At 43.3% G+C, this 21,414-nt stretch overlaps 1 protein-coding gene across 1 annotated transcript in view; it reads left to right on the top strand.

Annotated features, from left to right (window-relative positions):
- The first annotated feature begins 570 nt into the window (after positions 1-570).
- EEF2KMT (eukaryotic elongation factor 2 lysine methyltransferase) overlaps positions 571-21,414 on the top strand; it is a 197,544-nt gene continuing 176,700 nt past the window's right edge. The window contains exon 1 of the mRNA XM_078662965.1: positions 571-1,305. Coding sequence (XP_078519091.1) covers positions 1,228-1,305 — 78 coding nt within the window. The 5' untranslated portion in view covers positions 571-1,227. The remainder of the gene's footprint in view (positions 1,306-21,414) is intronic.

Below are 21,414 nucleotides of genomic sequence, written 5' to 3' on the forward strand. Positions count from 1 at the left end.
GTGCGCAATTTGCTTTAAGATGAAATGGTGCTTCCATAATGTAGATTTTTACATAACTGTCCCTTCAACACCTTCTTAGGAGTACTGTGGGCTGTGTAAATAAATGCAGTTAGGATTAAAAGCAAGCACTTCACAGCCCAGTTGTTAACTCTTTGCACTACCACAAAAAAAAAAAAATATTTGTCATCACAAAGGCTGGGGTGATTCACTTGGTCCCAAACACCCTTTGCACTTGCGGATGACCTAATAGGACACATTTGCAATACTTTCAGGTGACCAGGCACACTGGCACTAAAGCTTTTCACAGACAGGAGACTCAGCTGAAGCATTTTATCAAGCGAATATTGGAATCCAGGCACAAGTAAGGCTGGGGAATGCATGACCCCCTTCCCAGGACTCCATGGCCCCCCTGGGGGTCGCGCCCCACAGATTGAAGAACTCTGCTCTACATCAATGGCCTTATAAAGCACCTAGTGACAACAATGCCCCAAAACTGGCAGACATGCTGGGTTCTTATTCTCTGTCCACAAGACAGTTTTAATATTTTTACCCACATTTACTTTCGGACCATGTAATTTATTGCATTATGATTGTCAACGTTTTACCATGCTTATTTATGTGCTTTTATGACTTTGAGCCGAAATATAGCTCTTGTACGAAACGAAACTTGGCAGGGCTGTTTGTTGATACTACAGGTGTCTGATCTTTAATGAGTGACAGGGTTGTTTGTCATGACATTAGCTATATTTTCCTCTAGACAATCTTTTGCTTCGTTCATAACACTGCAGCTTATTTCTTGCAATTGAAGTAAGCCGCAACAGATTTAGTATAACATGCGTCCATACTTCCAATTTCTGTGGGGAAGAGTTTTAAAAAATAAATGTTTGTTGCATGTCAAACTCCACCTCCTTTCGGCTGCCACCTCTTGACTACCAATTTATAGAATGGTAGAGTATATTGGTTTGCTTTCCAGCACTCATAAAGGAAGGCTTCTGCCGTTCCATAACAGCACAGTTAAATCGTTCACGCATTGAAATGAATCACGCCCTGCCGGCTGCCGACTATTTACTTCCGGGTAGGGCACGCAGAAAACACGTGGTGGTGCTGGAAACGTTCGGTATTGCCCGTGTACCTCCGGAGGACACAGAAAAATACCAACGCCAGGAACACAGACCGGCGAGATTCTGTGGGCTTCTCGTTTAAGTATTTTACCCGGGCGGCGTGGTTATGGAGCAGCAACAGCTCATTGCTTCCTTCCAGCGTCTCTTCCTCGCTGGGCGACGGTTGTGTTCCTTTCCCTGGGCGGTGAGTACAACGAGCGCCCCTTTACTCCCGGAAGTCTAATGCAGATCTGTTACCGAGTGTTTATTCCCACGGATTGCTTTCACTGGTGTCACGTGGTTTCTTAAGTGTTGCCGACATCAAAGATCGTTACACTGTTTCCGATACACAAAGTGGATAGGCTGACCAGATGGCGCCATGTGACCGGCGCACTACTTTTCCATTCCTGGACTTAGCAGTCTGGGAGTTGTAGTATTGGTTAGTTTGATTTGCATTAATTGGATCAATACTTCTGATAATATTGATATGTAATAGTACAATCCATAAATGGAAAAGCGGTGACCGAGCCATGTTATTACGCTACTTGTGGATAGTTGAGAGACTAGAGAACAGCATCCCCTGTGACACTTCTAGTAGGTTCTACCATGGTCTGCAGAGGAGGAGCGATTTGGCTAATTAGTTGTACAAGCTTTGGTCACCGGAATGATTTATGGTATAGAAACAGCCTTATCTGCCAAACCACTGGCGTTCGACATTGATTCTTATTTTTTTTATTTCTGTAATTTTTTATTGAAAAAAAAAAAGATATATTTACATGGAGCACAATATATACATGGTAGGAAGAGAAGAAGACGAGGGGGGAAAGAAAGGAGAAAGGAAAGGAAAAGAAAACGCCCGGGGGGGGTCCACCTTGTTTCCAGCTTTACAGTCTTATTGGTGTTAGTCCGACCGCCATTTGTTCGAACTCTGCCGTGTCGCTTGGGTCCTCCTTCCCCTTGTCTTGAATCGATTGTCACTCTTAAACCCTCTCCTCGACCGTGGACAGGAAAGATAGAGAGAGAAAGGAGCGGCACAGGTTTCCGGTGTTCGCACTATCAAGTGGGCTGGGTGTTTGGCACTTGTCGGCTTGGGTGTCTGGCTGTAATGCCTATGGGGGTTTGTGCGATGATAGGTAGTTGTCTAGGGACTTCCACATATTTGACTGCCTGTGTGTTTTTGGTGAGTGTGTCGCTGTTATGGTGTCTGCCCCTCTTAGGAAAGTGACCCAGTTGAGCCATGCTCTGGACGTGGCTTTCCCTGTGTCTTTCCAATTGTTCAGAACTGTTTTGACTGCCGCTGTCAGCAGTAAATCAATGAGGTCCCTGTCTTCTTTGGTTGTGATTGAGGGAGACGTGAACCCCAGTGCCAGGCTGTGGAAGTCTAGTTGCATGGCGACCCCAGTGATGTCGCTTATTAGTGTTTCAATTATGTTCTAGAACTTCCTAACCTTGGTGCAGTGAAAGAGTAGGTGTGCGAGGTCCCCCCTATCTTTGTTGCAGTTCCAGCAGGAATCACTGTCGCGGATTCCCACGGAGGCTAGGCGGGCGGGGGTCCAGTATGCCTTATGTATGAGCCAGAATTTAGTCTGGTTTAGGGTTGCTGTAACCTTTTTCCTAGATGTGGATCCCCATAACTCAGCCCTCTCCTCATCATTTAGCACCCTACCCACTAGTGTACCCCAGTAGGTCGTGACTTTTTCGTTGAGTTTGGTGGATCTTGGGCAAAGGGCCTTGTAGAGGTGTGCGACTTTGTGCCCTAGTTTATTAAGGTTAGTGGCGTATTGTAGGAGTGATGGTATTAGTCCGTTCAGGCCTGCTTTCCTTATTGCTACCTTAATCTTCAGGAAGTTGTACAATTCTATGCTCTCTAGATTGTGTTCTTCTTAGAGTGTGTTGAAGGTTAAGTTTGTGCCTCGCTTCTGTAGATTGTTCGCTGTGGAAATGCCGTGCTTGTACCATGAGTGCATGTTCAAAGTCTTGTCCCTGTATTTTATTCTAGGGTTGTGCCATATGGACTCAAACTGAGTTTTCTTTATGCTTGTTCCCATTAGCTTGTCAAGAGTGCCGTCTTGGTACTCCTTAGGATGGGGTTGTCTTTGATTGCTGGGTGTCGAGTGGCGGTTAGCAGGGCGATGGGGTTCATCCCTTCCAGTAGTCCTCTCTCAAGTGTGAGCCATGCCGGGGTATAATCTTGTCTTGGAGTGAGCCAGTATAGTCCCTGTCTAGCTATGCACGCTTTTTGAAATGTTTTGAAGTTTGTTATGTTTAGGCCCCCTAGGTCTTTCGTCAGTCTAAGCTTCTGGACGCTGATTCTAGGCTTCTTCCCCCTCCACAGAAAGGTGTTAAGCATTTTATCTAATCTCTTGTGGAAGTCTTCAGTATTTATCAATGGCAGCATGTTAAGCATGTAGTTCACCATTGGTGTGAGCATCATTTTAATCGTCTCCACTCTCCCCCACCACGTGGTGAATTTGGGGGACCATCCCTCCACTCTTTCCTTTATTTTGCGTAGTGTGGTTTGTTCATTGTGTTCTAGTGTGGATCTAAGGTCCCTCTCGAAAAGGAGGCCCAGGTATTTAATTGGTTCCTTTTGCCATGTCAGGCCAGATGAGCCTAGTACTGTCTTAGTGGTGTGGACGTTTAAAGGTTTGCACTCGCATTTTCCCCTGTTTAATTTGTATCCCGAGACCTGGGCATATTGTTCTATCGTTTCCATCAGTGCCTTGATTGACTTCTCTGGGTTTTCGGTGATTATTAGGACGTCGTCCGCATATGCCGCTAGCTTAAAGGTTACCCCTTCTACCGGTATCCCTGCTATGTCTGTATTGGTTCTGATCATGTTTGGTAGCGGTTCTATCGCTAGCAGGAACAGGGCTGGGGAGAGCGGGCACCCTTGCCTGGTCCCTCGTCCAAGATGGAGTAGTTCTGATGTCCCCCCGTTTACTACCATACATACTAGCAGCCCGTCCCGACGTTGTCCGGGTATGAATTGCTGCCGGCCAGTAGTATATTGTTTTGTAGGATTTCGTTTAGATAGCATTTCTTATCTGTGACAGGCCTGTGAAAAGCTCCGATTCACAGTGCACTGCTGATGCACTTGAGAGTGAGCGTTCAGTAGTGTGTAAACTCGAGTTTCCCTACTTTATTTTTCCTTGCAATATTATGTAGCACGAACTCGACAACATGGCATGAGCACAATTTACATTACAGAAGAACACATTCATTTGTGGTAGGCACGGGGAGACAAAGCGATTTGCCTGGAATCACAGGATGTTGAGCTGATGCCGAGATTCGAATGTAGCTCCCCAGCTCTAAAGTTTGCAATTCTAGAACTTGTGGCGGGAGGTGTGTCTAAAAGTGTATGTCGGTGCTGGCCATCAATGAGAGAGATCTGTGCATTTATCAAATGGGTGGTGAAAAAATATGAGTATGTTGCTGGAGATGTGGGCCGCCGTGCCACCAATGTACTTACCGGGGGAGGGTAAACACCCCTTATTCCGCAACTTTCTTTCCGCATACCATCACTCCGCATACTTTCATTACAAAAGTACCATGACTCCGCAATGCCATTATAAAGCATGGCATTACATTTTATATGCTTTTACCACGCATACATTTACAACGAAATTCGTTGTAAATGCATGAATGGTAAAAGCATGTTTTTTTTTAAATGTTTGGATAAGGTAAGTATGGGTATAGGGATATATGTTTTGGGATACTGAGGTATATGTTTTGGGGTGTTTGGGTATTTTAAGGGTTCAGATATAGTTTTGGGTTATGGGGTACAGGGGTAGGTTTAGTGTTAGGTATGGGTTTTGGGGTACAGGGGTAGGTTTAGGGTTAGGTATGTGTTTTGGGGTACAGGGGTATTTTTAAGGTTCAGGGCTAGGTTTGGGTTTTGGGGTATAGGGGTATTTTTAGGGTTTTGGGGTAGGTGTGTGTTTTGGGGTACAGGGGTATTTTAAGGGTTCAGGGCTAGGTTTGGGTTTTGGGGTGCAGGGGTATTTTTAGGGTTCAGGGCTAGGTTTGGGTTTTGGGGTACAGGGGTATATTAGGGTTCAGGGGTAGGTTTGGGGGTACAGGGATATTTTTAGGGTTCAGGGGTAGGTTTGGGGGTACAGGGATATTTTTAGGGTTCAGGGCTAGGTTTTGGGGTACAGGGGTATTTTTAGGGTTCAGGGGTAGGTTTGGGTTTTGGGGTACAGGGGTATTTTAAGGGTTCAGGGCTAGGTTTGGGTTTTGGGGTACAGGGGTATTTTAAGGGTTCAGGGCTAGGTTTGGGTTTTGGGTTACAGGGGTATTTATAGGGTTCAGGGATAGGTTTGGGTTTTGGGGTACAGGGGTATTTTTAGGGTTTAGGGATAGGTTTGGGTTTGGGGTACAGGGTTTATTTATAGGGTTAAGATGGGTTAGTGTTTGAGGCTGTTGGGGTATTTTAAGGAGTAAGGGTGGGTTATGATTATGGCTTGCAGGGGTATTTAAAGGGAGCAGGGTGTGATTAGCACACAATATGAGACATGGCATGAAGGGCGGAACGTACCACACACCCCCAGCGTTTGACACGCCCCCAGCACACGCCCACAGCACAACGCAGACACGCCCACAAGGGACTACTTTGCTGGCACGGTTCTTTTACCTTTTAAATGTATATGGTGGGCGTCTGCATAGCCTATGTCCTTCTGCTGCAACTGCCCTTTCCAACGCTGTATTGGAAGTTGTGATTGGTACTGTGGTTCCTGAGATTACCCGCCTCAAAGGTTTGGGCTCTCTCTTTATTATATACGGACGGAAGGACGGACACACACACACACACACGGACGGACACACACACACACACACACACACACACACACACACACACGGACGGACACACACACACACACACGGACGGACACACACACACGCACACACACGGACGGACGGACACACACACACACACACACACACGGACGGACACACACACACACACACACACACACACACACACAGACGGACACACACACACACAGACGGACACACACACACACACACAGACGGACACACACAGACGGACACACAGACGGACACACACACACACACACTCTCTCTCTCTCTCTCTCTCTCTCTCTCTCTCTCTCTCTCTCTCTCTCTCTCTCTCTCTCTCTCTCTCTCTCTCTCTCTCTCTCTCTCTCTCTCTCTCTCTCTCTCTCTCTCTCTCTCTCTCTCTCTCTCTCTCTCTCTCTCTCTCTCTCTCTCTCTCTCTCTCTCTCTCTCTCTCTCTCTCTCTCTCCATAAAAAGTTAGAAATAAAGATCCCAGGTTACATCCAGCTAAAAACAAAATAAAGAAAGTTAAGTCCACACCACAATCAATCGGGTCTTGATTGTCTTCACCTAAAGGCCACCCTCAGGAAGGTTGTGACTACAAAAAGGGTGCGTTCGTTGGGCAGGAACGTCAAGGAAATGAGCGCCACTCGAGCTTGCCTGAACTTTAAAGATTTTAAAAAGAGTCGGAGAAACTGCCTCCTAGGGAGACTAAGATATTTACATAAAACTACAACATTTGGGTATCCTGTGGAGACCTAGAGTCACAGCCCAAGGGCCCTTTCGAGTTTGAGTGACTATAACCAGACGGGGTAGCCAGGAGATGAAGCTGATTCAACCTAAATCGGGCCAACAGAAACCTATCACTTGCCCTAGTAAGGATAAAAAGATAATTCTCCATACCCTGCACTGATTTCAGCAGAGCGTGCCTCCTCACTGCAGGTTTCTGGAGCTCAATATTTTCACGGTGAATTTATTAGTCTTATTGTTGTCTTATTTCAAATCTGTATAAATGGGGTGGAGTAATTCTATATTTGAATGCCATTATTATTGATCTGGCCAACAACATTGCTATATACCACCAATACCAGACTGAAACTCGGCTAATACTTAAATATTATGAGCAGCCCAACAAAACAGCATTTGCATCTACTGGGACTGTGTAATACTCTGAAATGAAGGTCCGAAACTTCCATCCACTGAGCCTGGGTTAAACTCACCCCATTCTCATGTGACCACTTGACTTGCATTCTTAGGAACTGGGCCTAGAAGTTAGTTTCCTCTAAATTCAACCATTTTACCCAAGTGAGACTGCTTTGCATAAACCTGCACATAATGAAAAAGAGCTCCAACTACCTCCCGGATTGTTTAAACTTGCAGTGGCTGGAGTTTCTTTAGGATAGACATAATTTGATAATATACCAGCTGATTCTTCCTCCAAAATATAAGAAAAAGAAGCTGAGCATTCTCCCATGAAATCAGGGCCTTATTCACCATCTAGTTTCCAACTTCCCCCAAACTATATTTCTCCAATATCGAAGCTACCACCTTCAGCTCCACAGGACAGCAACACCGAATGGAACTTTCAGCATGAATATTTGGAACTTGTAACCATCGAAACAATTGCTTCTGCTTAGTTCTAAAAACTATGAGTGTGCGATACCAAACCTTTTTGGTGTACTTCTCCAAGGAAATGTTGGGATCTAGACAGCCATGGCACAAAGAAAAGAATTATGAAACGTTTGCACTGGTTCAGAACTCCATATCTAGCACAGTTCAGCAAATGGTCTGCTAAGTAATACAATTTAACATCTGGTAAGGCAACCCACCTTGGACCTTCTGCAAAGATGGCCTCTCCACACTAATTCTCTGACTTCTCTTATCCCATATAAAAACAGTAATCGATCTATTGAGCCTTTGGAAAAAATGATGTAGCATGTAGAAAATGGATGTGAAAAAAAATTAAACGGAGGTTAAATATGCATTTTAACTAGTGCCACCCTGCCAATGATTGAGATTGGCATCATCCCCCACAGTTTCAATATTGCCTTGGTCTTACTGGGCGAAATAATTTAATTCGTACAGATTCTCATATTTTTCTGAAACCCGTATAGATACCGGAAAATACTTTTGCTGATACTCCTTCTGAAGATTTGAAGGTAAAACGGAAATATCTGTATTAAAAACCAGAATCTCGGTCTTAGATATGTTCACTCGGTATCCTGAAAGCTGTGCAAATTGGGAAAAGATGCTAAACAGTTCTTGGAATACCACCCTTTCAGGTGCAAAATATAACACAAGGGGATCCACATTCAGTTTAAGTTTGGACATTCTAGGCAGTGTTGCTTTAACTCCTTCCTTTTGACGAATAAGGTGAGCACAAGAATAAATTAAAAGGACAAAAGGAGTTGGAGAGCGAGTGCAACCCTGCCTAGTGCCTGGATAAATCTGGAAGGGTTCCAATACCTTGCTATTAAGTGATACTGTCACAGTAGCTCCCTGATACAATTACGCTTTTGTCCTTGTGCACTGGGATGGGAACCCCATAGAGTCTACTATCAAAAATAAATAATTCCCATTTCACAAGGTCAAAAGCCTTCTCTGCATCAATAAACAAGACCACTGCAGGAGTCTTTTTTTTTTTTTTTTTAAATCTTTTTTTTCTTCTTTTTTGTCCTCATATTTGCCACCAGATGGAATGACTCTAGATGGAAACTCTCAATTCTGCCAACACAATACCTAACTGTGCGCCCTGGAGTGTTCTTGTTATTGCGTTTAGCTTTCAAGAAGTCTCCCAGAGGTAGGTTCTCTACCATTCCAACTCCCCTGATCAACGTCTCTGTACCTTGTCTTGTCTTGGGGAGGACCGGACCACAAACCCCTGGCATAATCATTGGACATTTGTTGTCTAACTGTCCGACCATCTTATCAATGGAGCCCAGATCCTCTCCTCCACACGATAGGTCTATTTTGCTAATAGTCATAACATTTTTTAGGCAATCTGCAAACCTAGGGGGGATTGGGGATTTCCATTCTCTACATATCTCCTTCCTGGCAATAATAATTACGTAGAATATAAACTGGGTGATGCTGTCTCTAATATCATATTCCTCTGGCAAACCCATCAATATCAGTCTACGGTTACACGTGACTGATCTGGACAATACCTCCTCTAAAAAGGTGCAGACCGATGACCAATAGTTCTTAATCTTTATGCAGTCTGCAAAAATATGTACATCGTCTGCCTCTATATTTTTACATCTGGGACAGAGGTGTGGTATTCCCGATATTTTTGAAAGCTTGGAGGGAGTCCAATAGACCCTGTATGCCGTGTATAGGTGATTTCTTCTGAGGTTAGCAGGTTTCACTATTTTTTGAGATGTTGCAAATGAGTCTAACCAGACCTCCGATTGTTTCTCCGGGTTATCTCCTATTGTATCCCCCCAAAGTTTCGAAATCTCTTCCTCCTGCCTATCATTTGCCCCAATTAGTATGTTATACCATGCTGAAACCTCACCCTTCCACCCTTCTTGTCTATTAACTAGATCTAAAAATTTGCAACCCACTGTTTCTGACACCCAATTTTGGCCTCCCCACCATGATGATATTTGATAGTATTTAAACCTCGCTAGGGACCCTCCCGTCAGATTAGATATAGATGTCCAATCTAATAGTTCTTGATTTACCTGGACATCTCCCCATCGTTTTAAACCAGCCTCTCTCAGGGGAAGGGAGAGTCGATCTAGTAAGCATTCAGGTGTTCCGGGGGAGTCCCAAATTGGTGCCAAGCAGTTATAGTAGGGGATTTTCCAAATTTTGCAGGCTGCTTGCCATAATTTTAAGGCTGTTAGTAAAATTTTAAGGCAGACTTTTTTGTAAAATTTTTGCGCACCAAATTTAAACAAAAAATATTGAAGACCCTTAGGAAGGTCGGATAACAAAGCTTGAAACAAACGGCCGTGTGATGATGAGTCTAACTTGTTGGCTAGGAGTCTAACATTTTTCAACTGAAATGCATAACAGTAAAATAACAAGTCTGGGAGAGCTAATCCTCCTCTTTTTAGCCCCCTCCTCAACTTCTTCCATGCTATTCTGGGTGACTTAGATGCCCAGATAAATGAGCGATTTTTCCCTGAAGATTTGAAATGTCTTTATTACAAAATGTTAGTGGAATGTTATTAAATAGGAAAGTCACTTTGGGTAATACTACCATTTTAATTAAATTAACTCTTCCATAGATACTGAGAGGAAGGTTGGACCATCTTTGGAGAAGCTTAGTTATCTCTTTTACCACGATCTGCCAGGATACTTTGGGTGTCTCTTGTAGTTTCTGAGTGATGTGTATACCCAGATACCTGATCTTTGTTTTTGTATCTGGTATAAGAACGGGACTATTCCAATTCATTACATCTGTTTTATTTTTGTTAATACCATAACCTGAGACTGCTCCAAATTCCTCTGCTAGATTAAATAACTTCGGGATGGCCTCTAAAGGGTTAATGGTGTATAGCAACAGATCATCAGCGTACAATGCCGTCTTTAACTCCAGCCCACCCATATTAAAAGGAAGAATTGTTGGATCAGTACGTATCACTATCACAAAAGGCTCAATATAAAGGTCAAAAAGGAGAGGAGACAGGGGGCAACCCTGCCTCGTCCCTCTTGATATCTCGAACCACTCTGACAAGATCCCGTTAATTAAAACCTTAGCTCTAGGACGCCCGTATAGATTTTTGACAGCCTGAATAAAGAGTGGTGGAAAGCCGAACCTTGTAAGGGTGTCCCACAGAAACACCCAGTTAACTTGATCAAAAGCCTTCGCGGCATCTATTGCCACGATGGTAAGTGGCAATCCCTTTACTTCGGCATAATCGATTGCACCGATGACCTGAAAAGTCAACTTGTTCAGTTGTCGTCCAGGGATAAAACCCCTTTGATCAGGGTGAATGACAGATCTGATAACTTTGGATAGTCTCTCAGCCAAAATCCCCGAGAATATTTTAAGGTCCGAATTTAAGAGAGATATAGGTCTGTATGACTCTATGTTCTTTGGGTCCTTATTTGGTTTTGCTATTAAAGTGATGGTTGCCTCAAACCTGGAGGGTGGAATATCTCCTCTTTGATGGTAAATATTATTAAAAAGGGACAATAGGTGTGAAATAGTCACCTCTTCATTATCTTTATAAATCTCAGTTGGCAAACCATCGGGGCCTGGCGCTTTATTCCTACTCATCTTTTTTAACTGAACTCTAATTTCCCCCTCAGTAATGTCTCTCGACAAGGTATTTTTATCTTCTTCATTCAATTGGGGTAAAGTCCTTTGGTACCACCATTTCTCCAAGTCTTCTATTCCAACCTTGATGTTTTCTCGATACAGTTCTTCCATGAATCTTCTGGCTTCCTCCCTGATCTCTTCTTCCTCAGTTAACTGCTTTTCCGGAAGACCTTTGGTTTAGAGTTTCGATGTTGTTTCTGGTCCTGTCTGCTCTGGCCTTCCACGCTAACAGTGCCCCGCACCTCTCTCCATATTCAAAGTTTTTTAATTTACTAATCTCCCATCTATCATGGGTCTGTTTGTCAGCTCTAACTTTAAGACTCAGCTGTAATCTTTGAAGCTCCTTTTCTAATTCTGGAATCATCTCCCTTTCCTCCAAGGCTGCGTATTGGAGCTCCTGCTCTTTCTTTTTTAATAAAATCTAGTGCTTTAGTTTCTATATCTTTTATCTCTCTTCTTTTTAACCTCATGTGATATCCCAATAGACCTCTAAGAAAGGCCTTAAATGATTCCCAAACAAACTGCTCTAGTGCTGAGCCCTCATTAAATGAAAAAAATTCCCTTATACTATTTCTGATTTTAACTCCAATGTTGTCATCTAAGAGAATAGTTCTATCTAGGGTCCATCTTCGTTCAGTAGCGATATTTGTGAAATTGATATTAAGTTGTACTACTGAGTGATCAGAAAGGCCCACGGGAATGTGAGTAACAGATGCCAAAACTGTTTTCAAAGAATGATCTATCAAAAATAAGTCAATTCTCGAAAATTGCTTGTATCTCTTACTGTAGAAGGAATATTCTCTGAGGTTGCCGTTCTTAGTTCTCCAGGCATCCAACAGGTTGTATTCTTTCATTATATTTTTAAGAGCAGAGTGGCATTTTTGGGGCAGGATGTATTTTTCTCTAGAGGTGTGATCCAGTTGAATATCTAAAATAAGATTAAAGTCCCCCCCAAGAATCAAAGGTACCCTACTCGGGATTAAGGTCCTTTCAAGTTTGCCCAGGAAAATTTCATTGTCCTCATTCGGGCCGTAGAATACTGCAAGAGTGTATGGTGAGCCAGTAATTAAGAACTCGGCTATCAACCACCTCCCGGTCTGGTCTGTATCCCATCTCTGAACTTTAATGCCCTTGTTTGCTCTAATGATTATTGCGACTCCTCTGGATATTCCCTTTTGCCTTGAACATAGAATGTCCTGAACACAATGCCTTTTCTCGAAAACCTTTTTACACACTTTTTCTTCAAGATGTGTCTCTTGAAGTAAGTATATACTGGCTTCGAGATTCTTTAGAAAGTCACATATTCTCTGTTGTTTCTTGAAGCTTCCTATTCCATTAAGATTCCAGGAGATAATCTTACTACTTGTATGGGGATTTACTGCCATGGCCAAATTTTACTCTCCAGATTACTCTCCAGGGTATTGTCTGAATGTCCATGTGGATACTTATATATTTGTGTTTGTCTATATATGTAAATGTTAATTTTAGAGTTTCTATGTAAAAATGAGGACTTTTTTCTTTTTCCCCTCTCCCCTCCCTCCCCCAAGGAACCCTCCCTTCATCTTGGGCGTTTGTCCTGCCCCTATGGAGCTCTCCACCTCACAAGCACCATGTCTACCTACTTGTCCCTTGCCTCGTTAGCTATATCTGCTATCATCAGCGTGAATTAGTGTAAATTAGTGTATTTTTAATGCTTCCCCTCTTCCCTTCTCCTCGCCTACCTTCTCCCCCAAAAATGTATTTTTTTTTAAAATTTTATATTTAACTTTCTCTGGTGTGATGTGCGAGCCCCATTGTTGTGTGTGAGTATTTTTTTTTTTTATACATCGTACAGTTTAATGTACAGGTTTTATGCTTCTCCTAAATCGCTAAGTCACTAAATTGGATCTTAACTAACCTACTCCCTTACCTACTCCCTCATTTTCTGTAGCAGTTTGTCTACCTCCTCCGGCTGGTTATAAGTGAAAGTTTTGTTATTCCACATAACCTTAAGCAGGGCTGGAAACTTCATCTGTACTTTTGCTCCCAATGATCTTAGCTCCGGCATTCTTGATCCCAGTTCCCATTGTCTCTGAGCCGTTCTGCCTCCTATGTCAGACCTGATCTGATATGGGTTGGCCCTATAATGGAGAGAGGCACTTGCTAGAGATCTACTCAGTATCAGCTCTTTAACGGTGTAGGTCTGGAAATAGACCAATATTTTCCTGGGCCCTTTACGGTCTTGGTGTATTCTAAAAGGGTCTCTGTGGACTCTCTGGACCTACGCTTCGAGGTCTATATCCGGGCGGTCTTTCAATACCCCCTCCCTTAGGAGTCTGCAGACAAAAGTTATTATATCCCCTACTTCCTCTCCTTCAGGGATCTTCAAAATGCGAATATTGTTCCTTCTCGAATGGGTTTCCAATCTTTCCATGTCCATCATTAAAGCCTTATTCTGTTTCTTTAAGGCGTTTAATTCCTCACTATTTTCTGTTGTAGAATTTGAAAGGGTAGAGACCTTTTTCTCCAAGGTAGCTGTTCGCGCTTCTATTCCTTCTAATCTGGTTTCCAATAGATCGAACCTGTCGTGTAGTCTTTTCTGATTTGTCTCAGAAGTTTCAAACTTCTCCATCAGGTCGCTTCTTAAAGAACAGAGTAGAAGGCCAATCTTGTCAAACTCCTGGGAGGGAGTGGAGATCAAACCAGTGTCTTTCTCTGTGGTTTCTTCTGACGCAACATGGATTATAGGGGTGATTGTGGATGCACTTTTGAGGATTTCCACAGAGTCAATTGTTGTATATAGGATGGTAAAGGATGACAGGATACTTCTAGTTGATTACAGGTAGGTTTATTGTAGGACACAGCTGAGCACACAACCTCGCCAGCTGACCAGACCATCAACTGACACTAGTAGAATTCTTAGGTGGAAGTAAGAACATACATAGGCATTGTGGTAGACAGAGAATGAGAGAACACTAAGAAAGGACTAAGACTACAGACAACCACATTACATGAAGAATCAATGTACAACACATCTCCCTCCTTTATAGAAAAGAAATGAAAAAGAAACAAAAACCGAGATTACAACACCTACCCCATGTAGTACAAAAACGAGATACACAAATACAAAAAGATAGTAGACATTTGTACACACTCCATCCCCCTCCCTTGGTGGAACCAAAACGTGGTTTAGATAAGGAAAGGTGATCACGCCCACAACCTCCCCAAACACGGGTACACCAAAGAGTAGGTACACTTTCCACACTGACCCCCAAAACACACAATAAGTTAAACAAACCAGGTAAAATTATATAAGCTCTCCTAGATAGGGTACAACAGGGGTATTGACCCGTAAAACAAGAATGAGGCACCGAACGTCAGCACAACAAAGGATATACCATGGGTACTGACTGGCCCCACACCCTCCCCAAAGAAGGGTACACCACTGGGTAAAAGACATTTTCCACAATGACCCCCAAAACACACAAGTTCACACCCTGGAACTAAAACTACAACATACCCTACATAGCGTATACCATGGGTACCGAAAGGCCCCACACTCTCGCCAAAGAAGGGTACACCATTGGGTAAAAGACACCGCCCTACACAATGACCCCCAAACACACAAGTTCACACCCTGAAACTAAAACTACAACATACCCTACATAGGGTATACCATGGGTACCGAAAGGCCCCACACCCTCGCCAAAGAAGGGTACACCATTGGGTAATAGACACCGCCCTAGGAAAGTACAGCCACAACAGCTCTTCTTACACTTTCCACCATGACCCCCAAAACACACAAGCTCACACCCTGGAACTAAAACTACAACATACCCTACATAGGGTATACCATGGGTACTGACAGGCCCCACACCCTCGCCAAAGAAGGGTACACCATTGGGTAAAAGACACCGCCCTAGGAAAGTACAGCCACAACAGCTCTTCTTACACTTTCCACAATGACCCCCAAAACACACAAGTTCACACCCTGGAACTAAAACTACAACATACCCTACATAGGGTATACCATGGGTACCGACAGGCCCCACACACTCGCCAAAAAAAAAGGGTACACCATTGGGTAATAGACACCGCCCTAGGAAAGTACAGCCACAACAGCTCTCAATACACTTTCCACAATGACCCCCAAAACAAACAATAGGTTAAACACACCAGGTAAGATCATATGAGCTCACCTAGATAGAGTACATCAGGGGTATTAGCCCTTAAGACTAGAATAAGGCACTGAATGTCAGAACAACCTCTCCATGAAGAAAACAAAAGGAGAACGGACCCTTGAAACTGGATGAAGAGGGAATCGCTCATACAACCTCCCCTAAGTAAACGTTTATCACCCTTGCAAACTGTGCAATTTCCCTTAAATGCAAGAACAAACTGGATTGAGACAGTAACTGTCCACACTTGACCCCATAAAAAGAGTACACGTATGGGAAATTACTATGGATAAACAAACAAAGGGAAAGAACCTGAACACCGGTGAGCGGTCCCTCACCCGAAGTAAACACCAATATGAAACTGGTTCAAAGTTCATTCTATGTAGCTCTAAGAGGCTCCATGAAGGTTGTCCTCTACCATTATCAACAAGTCAACCCAACCATTGACACAAGTATCGTGACCTGCAGCAGGCAAGACCAGTCAAGTCTCATAAGTAACTTTGAAACTGTCATCGAGTACCTGGTGTTGATCTAGTACGAGCACTCCCATACCTCATTCATGCACCACTTACCAACGCACTTGGTGACTTAATCACCTACAACACAACTAAACAGGGGTGACCACACACACCACATAGCCCCCTCCTAGACAAGCTGATGAGTTGCCTAACAACTATACACAACTCACACACAACATTTGTTGTGAGACAAACTCTAGTCCTGGTTCTTCTCAGAACCTTTCTGTCACAACTCACTGTCGTGAATCTGGGACCTTAGTCCTGGTACTTCTGTAAGCCCCACCGTCACAATTTTCCTTAAGGTTCCGGGACTCTAAACCTTCTTCTTAATTCAACTGGAAACTTCTCAGTCACAATCGCTCAGATGCTCAATCCTCTCCTAGATTCCTTGACTTGCTTCTGGACTCACTGTCTCATATCAGATCTTTTCCTTTAAGTTTTGGAGTCACCTCACTTACAGCCATTATCCTGTACATTCTCAGTCCCGAACACAGATTTTAGACTCTATATTGTTCACAGACCCAGTTCAGAACTCACTGTTCCTCCGTAGTGGACTTCTTGACCAAACTCTGACAGTTCCCGTTGTGAACTTACCGTCCAGAGTCTCACGTGGAGTCGCTGTTCCCGTTATAAATTTATCGCCGAGACTCTCACCTTTGACCACTGTCCCCATTATGGACTTACTGTCACCTTTGTCCCCGTTGCGAACTTACTATCGAGAGTCTCACTTGGGACCTCTGACCCCGATGTGGACCTTCCGTCGAGACTCTCACCTGGGACCTTTGTCCCGGTTGTGAACATTTTGTTCATCTTGCAAACTTGATTCTACTTGCAAGACCACTGCCCATGCTCTGTTTATTTTCAGGCTCTTTGACCAGCTTCTAATTGTGTGGAACTTAATTTCTGTTCTAGATCCTCTGAACAGCCTCTGCTCCTTAACTCATTAGTGCTTCCCTTTGTTGTTCCTGGACGCACTGTACTTTTTATTTACTTCAGTCACACTTGGCTTCTTTGCCCCAGCTATGTACCCTGGTAATAATCTGCACGTTGAAGTTTAACTAATTATAATTTCCAGTCGGTAGTAAACAGCATAGGCAAAATGATCAGAATAATAGAGGCTTCACGTAACACAGTACATTTTCTTATGCTTGCTCACTGACACGTTTCATATATTCTGCCAAAATATTAATGAATACAGAGATGGCACTGTTGTGAAGAAAACAAATTAAACAGTCTTAAAAATGCTGTCTTAAAATGTTGATACGAGGGTACAGTACTGCCGTGTTGAATGCAGTTGGATGACTCGCATAATGACTGCAGCTTAAAACTTGATGAAGAATGCTGACATTTTAGAACCAAGAGAGGATATGCTCGCTTACCTAAACTTCTGGCAATGAAGCTGGTAGCACATCACAAAGTTGCTGAAAATCCTCGTTTTAAGCGCTCCCATTCCGCGCCACACACACGAGGAAACGCTAAACATCCCTTCAATAATACGCAAGTGTTCTCCATTGCGTTGTGCTCTCGTAGCCTCATTGCCATAGGAACAGAAGTACAGAATAAATATAAAATGGATGCTCACGTCGCGTCGTGACGTCTTCCCTTGCACGATGACAGACTGAAGGCACACAGACTTCTTCAAAACGCTGGAATGAGGCTTGACACGCAATGACGCCTAGGAGTAGGCTGCTTTTCCGCTGAATCACACGGAGATTCCACCACGTCATCAATTATGAAAGTGGCATGATGGAGAGCAGGTCGGTGTAAAGGCTGACAAACGGTTGCAGTCAAACGGTATTCAAAGGCAAGTATAAGTTTCATAGTTCAAAACAAAACTCACGGTAGAACTTGAATTCATTTCTTCATTTCCTTACTGCGTTCGTGTCACTTATACACTCGTTCTCTAGATAGTATTGATTTAGCATGTGACCATTATTTCATCCAATTCACTCGTTTTTCACAGCAGCTGTAATTTGTACTTAAAAAGTACTCACTTGATCTCTGTGTGTCACTTCATTTGAAGCATTTCAGGAAACAGAAGAGTCATTTCTTAACAAACAGAGCTTTCATCTGATAGTAGTGGAGGAGTTTCCCATCAAAGATCAGTTTAACTTCTGCTACCAATTTAGGCAGTTTTCTCAATTAACAATTAAATATCTCCAGCCAGTTTCTTTTATTCTCACTGCCCTTCAAAATAACGGTATACAGCAGGACAAAAGACTCACGGTAGATGGCCTTGAGGATTGCCTCTTGTTTTCCTTTCTTCGTTTATATCTGTAATTCACTAATTTTTTTTTTTCCAGCATGTGATTGTTTATTCACTCCGATTCACTAGTTTATATTTAGTAGAAGGTTTGCAAATCTGTCTTCTTCTTTTGCTGTATAAGTCTGTAACTCTCTCGTTTTTGGCAGAAAGTTCTTTATCTATTTGTGATTTCTTCACTTTTGGCAGAATGTGTATTCACCTTAAATATCTGTGTTGGTTTCTTTTCAAACTTGTGATGAATTTCACATTATAGGCAGTTCCTTTTTCCTTGTTTTAAGCTGCAGCTGGTTGCAAAGTAGTTTAGTTTGACTTTTGCTGCCACTATAAACATGTTCCTTAAAATCTCGAGGCGCTAAAAATATTTGAGGATAGTTTCTACAGTTTATAGGTTCTCTGCACCTTACTTATTGCCGCAGAGACTTGAGTTCTTGTTGCGCAGCGCTGCCAGAGTTCAGTAATAAACACACGCTTGTAAAAGATAAGCTTATCTTAGATGCGCAAAATTCATTTGACTTATCTCTCATTCATGCAGTTTCTTCTTTCTTGTTTCCTCTGATCACAAGACTGGCAGCACATAGGTGTAGAGGAGTGGGTTCTTTTCACGAGGTGTGTCTCAGGCTGTGTTAGATGGTTTCTTCTCTGGTCTGGTCAGCAGAAGACGTCGCCAAAATGTTGTATATAGGATGGTAAAGGATGACAGGATACTTCTAGTTGATTACAGGTAGGTTTATTGTAGGACACAGCTGAGCACACAACCTCGCCAGCTGACCAGACCATCAACTGACACTAGTAGAATTCTTAGGTGGAAGTAAGAACATACATAGGCATTGTGGTAGACAGAGAATGAGAGAACACTAAGAAAGGACTAAGACTACAATTACATGAAGAATCAATGTACAACATCAATATTACTACTTCCCGCTTTCTCTAGTGTCTGTAGATTCAGAGAATCTTGATGAAGAGGAGGATTCTCAGAGGGACTATTAGTTTTATTACAGCTTATTAGAATGTCGTTGTCTATATCAGCTGGACTCTCTAGGTCTTCAAGATTTTCCTCAGTTTGAATTTCAGCTAATGGACTTTACCTGTTGACTAAGACTGGACCTGGTGAGAAGGGGGGTGCCGTATTCTGGATGGGCTGCCGGGCATCTCCCATATTAGCTCCTTCTTTTAAAGAATTCATTTTCTCTAACACCTTGAAGTAACTTTTAAGAGAAGGAGTACTTTTTTGCGTTGAAATCTGCTGGGGAGGTTTACTACTAATGGCTTTCTTAGAACTCGTTTTCTTCTTACTTTTATGTGGAATTAAAGGTGAGGGCCTCACCTTCTCACCGAGTTCGGCTGAATCTAGGACCCCCTGCTGTTTTAGCTCTAGTTTTGACCTCAGCTGGTATCTATTCTTGACTACCTCTCCTCGGCTCTTCGCCTGCTTACTGTTTGCCCGGTCTCTCCCCTTATACTCTAAGACTCTAGTAGCTTTGGCTGAATGTAGTTCTACTTGCGTGGGAGTTTCAGTATCAGACACAAAATCCGTGCTCCCTTCCCTCTGGTTCAGCAGAACTGGCACTACTACTTCTGCTACAGGTGAAGCTACAGGTGAAGCTGCCTCCATACGAACTCTACCCTTAGCAGGAGTGACTGGAGAAACTAAGGAAAGGTGCTTATTAATTGAAAAATGCCCCCAGCAGACAGGACCTCGGTAGTGTTGCAGTGGAAAAACGCTTCTCCTGCGCTGCAAAATATCCCACTTCCAAGTAACCCCCTCCTGAATCCCACCACAGCGTCTTAATTTGGCACTTATCTCAGAATTGCAGGGGTGCTTTAGAGAAACTCCCACGTTTGTAGCAGACTCCACCGCCGAGTCTCCCAGGTCAGCTATCGCCGTTCTCGCCACCTTGTCTCTCACGTCCTGCGTCCGCCCTTCCTCCGCGTCCTCACAGCTTGTGCCTGCTGCAACCATCCCCCTGCTCCAGGGTCCTAGCGCCGGCCGCTGACCGCAGCCTCCGTAGATTTCCTCCGTAGATTTCCACCGCCTCAGTTCTCCTCGTCCGCTAGTAGCAAGTAAGTGCAAAGAAAAACCTCATTTTCCTGCTGAAATCTTACACGCAGACTTCGCGCTACCTGTTCTCACCGTAGGGGCTCTATCGGGACATCCTTTCCGTCAGTCCGATGGGCTCAGGTGAAGAGCTCGGCGACAGCCGCTAGCCTGCCGCCGCCATGTTCCCGCCCCACTGCAGGAGTCTTAGTGAGATTGAAATAATCAGTTGCTTCTGTCAGATAATGTGTGTTATAATATTGTTGACTGCCAGTAATAAACCCGGATTGGTCTTTCCCAATTAACTTCTACCAATTTTGCTACTAAGATTTTCATCAGATTTTTGTAATCCGAGTTCAGATTGGGCAGAATGAGTATTGATCCTCTGAGTCTTTATCCTTTTTAAGAAAGCACGTTAATAGGCCTTTTCGAAAAGAGGGTGGAACAGAACCATCTTTCAAGATATTAAATAAGACAGTCAAAGGGGCTGTCACCTCTATAATCGATGCCTGGTACCACTCTACGGGGAACCAATCTTCTCCTGGTGCTTTCCCTCTTGACAAGGATCTGACAGCAGCCTCTTTTTCTAATCGTTAAATTGGATGTACCACATTTAATAGATACAATCTGATAGCTTCGGGAGAGTGATACCATAAAAAACCTGCATATCTCTCCAATCCAAAGATGGGCCAGCTACATATATAGCTAAAATACCCTTTCAATTTGCGAGACTTCCCTGACCAAGGCACCTGTTAGTGGCTCCCAAATTGTATCCACAGTATTTTTAACTTGTCAGGCTTTAGCCCGCTAGGCTAGCAATTTCCCCCGAACTTCCCTCTCCTCCTACAATTGTTCACCATAAGTTCTAGCGCTAATAATTTGCTACTCTAAAGGAAACATCTGCAACGTATCCTTAGCTTGTTCTATCCTCTTAGAGTTCATTCCATTGAGGACCCTAGAAAATTAATTCTGTGCTTATTGAAAATCCAAGGACAAATCCTTAAACTGTGCCCTTGCTAGATTATTAGAGAACATTTGAAAGGCAGAGATATCCCCCTTCATAGTAGCTTTACACACTTTCCAATTGGTCTTTGATGAGAAAGTGTGTTAATTTTCATTAAAAAAACAGATGCTGTAACTTCATTTGCATGAGAAAAAATGGATTGGTCTGTGAGTAATGCTCTATTAAAAACCCACCACTTAGCCCGAGGAGTCTTATTACCGGGCCCATGAAATCGAAAAGGCCTTCCCAATCTGACCAT

Source organism: Lissotriton helveticus, chromosome 10 (assembly GCF_964261635.1).
Source record: "Lissotriton helveticus chromosome 10, aLisHel1.1, whole genome shotgun sequence".
Classification (NCBI taxonomy): domain Eukaryota; kingdom Metazoa; phylum Chordata; class Amphibia; order Caudata; family Salamandridae; genus Lissotriton; species Lissotriton helveticus.